The 2500-nt window shown below is 41.8% G+C and overlaps 1 protein-coding gene across 1 annotated transcript in view; it reads right to left on the bottom strand.

Moving 5' to 3' along the window:
• Positions 1-551, bottom strand: part of LOC137979791 (dual serine/threonine and tyrosine protein kinase-like) — a 24363-nt gene extending 23812 nt beyond the window's left edge. The window contains exon 1 of the mRNA XM_068827139.1: positions 1-551. This exon is cut by the window's left edge and continues 188 nt beyond it. Within this exon, the coding sequence (XP_068683240.1) occupies positions 1-457 (457 nt within the window). The 5' untranslated portion in view covers positions 458-551.
• Between the last annotated feature and the right edge of the window lie 1949 nt (positions 552-2500).

Here is a 2500-nt window from a genome sequence, read left to right as displayed (position 1 = left end):
CATTTTCGCTTTCCCTGTCCGGATCGGAATCGACAACAAGATTCTCCAGCTGTCTTCTTTCAGGAGAATACTCTTTGTTCCCTTTAATTTCTCCATCTACACCAAGGAGACGTGCGTAAGGCTTCGTTGAGTATTTGATGCGGACGATTCTAGCAGTGCACGGAGTCTCGTTGACGGGTAAAATACTCTTCCGAAGCAGCTCGTTTATTATCGAGCTTTTCCCACAACTGCTTTCACCGATGAAGAACACAGAGGGGTTTTTCTGAAGTTCTCTTTCCACTTCGTCCAGCTGGCGAAAAAAAATCTCCAGGTTGTCTTCTGCGGCTTCGATTTCACTGTTGATACTCGTTAAGATCTCTTCGAAGCAAGCGCAGGTTCGCTTAAATAATAAACTCGTGCCATCTTTATAGCATTCGAATTTGCTTATGGCTTCTTTTAAGGAACCGTACCTCGACATGACCGAACATTCATCTAAACTTTGCCGTAAACGCCAACAGTTTATCACTTCCGTCTGTTTCACACTCTCGCATACTCAGTCAAGACTAGACGCTCCATGAACGTACTCTGGGTTGCCTGTGGTACGTGTTACACAAAAACAGAAGGCACTGAGTTGGGTGGTATTGAACTGCAGTGTTCCAGTTAATTTTTTCAAGAGGGGGGGTCATTAAAATCACTTGAGGGGTCACCCAGACGTCGTACCAGCAGAGGGCATTTGGCTCACACTTTCACTCGTTTAATTATTTTGTAATGTCCTGGCCTATTTTGAGGTCTTTTAGTTTTTTAAGCTTTGGTAATTAATTCAGTTTAAAGATAACAAACACGCTCTTGAGTAAAACTCACTCGTTTTTTTTTTTTTTAACAGTGACGAAATGACGAAAATTTGGTACCCAGTACTTGGTCAACCGCGAAGCAACGTTGGATGGGATTTTCCCGCTAAAAAAGCAGAGATGTGTCGGCGAAGGACAGCTTGAGCCCTGAGAAGAAAAGGTAATAAATGCACTGAAATCCTGTTGCTTATTTGGATAATTAATTAACGCAACGGTTATCAGAGTAGCTCGTTTGTCTCCTTAATCACAAACCACTTGCCTCACATTTTGATTTTATTCCTTTTTACAGAACGTGTCTCGCCGGATCGGACAGCACAGATGAGGATGATGAAATGTGAGTATCTAAAATTTATGAAGGGGTAGTTTCTAGAGAAACTGTGGTGCTGCGTCGGTGGGGAAGTAGTATACAAAAATTTGGTTTTATCAACGGAGTTGATAATGTAAATTGGCCACCGTACAGAGATTCTAAAAGCTGACGTTTCGAGCGTTAGCCCTTCGTCAGAGCGAATCGAGGGATTATGGGTTACGTGTAGTTTTATAGTAGAGTAGGAGCTACGCTATTGGTGGTAACATGGCAACGTGAAAAATAGGAATATATTAGTTAAATGAAAAGCGTTCGTTAATACCGTGAGGATTAAGGGTGCCGATTTGAAAGATGAATTTTTGTTCCAGATTCTTGCGGCTTTCCGTCGTACCTAGATGTAGGGAAAGGCCGCAGATAGCCATGTGTTTTTTGGAGTGGTTAGGCAGATTGAAATGGCGAGCGACTGGCTTAGATGCATCCGCACAGGTTATGCAATAAATGACATTTGCGGAGGTACATGTGAAACGATCGGTGATCTTAACAGATCGCTTAGGATCCGATATCTTGCTAGTGTTAACAATGAAAAGACAAGTTTTGCATCGTAAGCGCGCGCATTTGAAAGTGCCGGGTTCCTCGTTAGTTTTGAACGCGCTTCTAACTAAAAAGTTGCCTACGTTTTTGTCGCTTTTGAATGAAATAAGCGGAGGTTGCGAAAAGATTCTACCAGTCTCGGGATCATTTTGGAGTAATTTAAAATTATTAAGAATGATACTTTTGACCGCGTAATTATGAGGATGAAAAGTGAGGGTGAATGGAATTCTGTCATTCTTATCTTTTTGTGGCGTTTGTAGTGATGACTGTCGATCAAATTGTTGGGCACGATGATGGCCCGCTTTGACCACAGAGACAGGATAGCCACGTTTTTCGAAGAACTGGCACATCTCCTCTGATTTGCTGGAAAAATCGGAGTCATCACTACATAGACGTCGAAGTCTAAGAAATTGAGAATAAGGAATGGAGTTCTTGACATGTGATGGATGTGATGGTGAATACATTAAATAACTGTGAGAATCTGTAAGTTTGTAGTGCACACTGGTACATAGCACGCTGCCACTCAGTAATAGAAAGTTTGATATCTAAGAAAGCAAATGAAGTTTCCGAAATTTCCCAGGTATATTTAAGAGCCGGAAGAAAAGAATTGACGGAGGTTATAAAATGATCGAGTTCTTCTCTGCTAGATGAAATAGTGCCGATACAATCGTCGATGTAGCGGTCGTAGAGTTCAGGTTTGGGGCCGTTGTACTGATTAAAAAATTGGTGTTCAACATATCCTACAAAAAGATTGGCATAGCTAGGTCCCATTCTTGTG

This window comes from Montipora foliosa, chromosome 12 (assembly GCF_036669935.1).
Source record: "Montipora foliosa isolate CH-2021 chromosome 12, ASM3666993v2, whole genome shotgun sequence".
NCBI lineage: Eukaryota > Metazoa > Cnidaria > Anthozoa > Scleractinia > Acroporidae > Montipora > Montipora foliosa.
The sequence above is the reverse complement of the archived record's forward strand: the minus strand, read 5'-3'. Positions and strand labels throughout refer to the sequence as shown.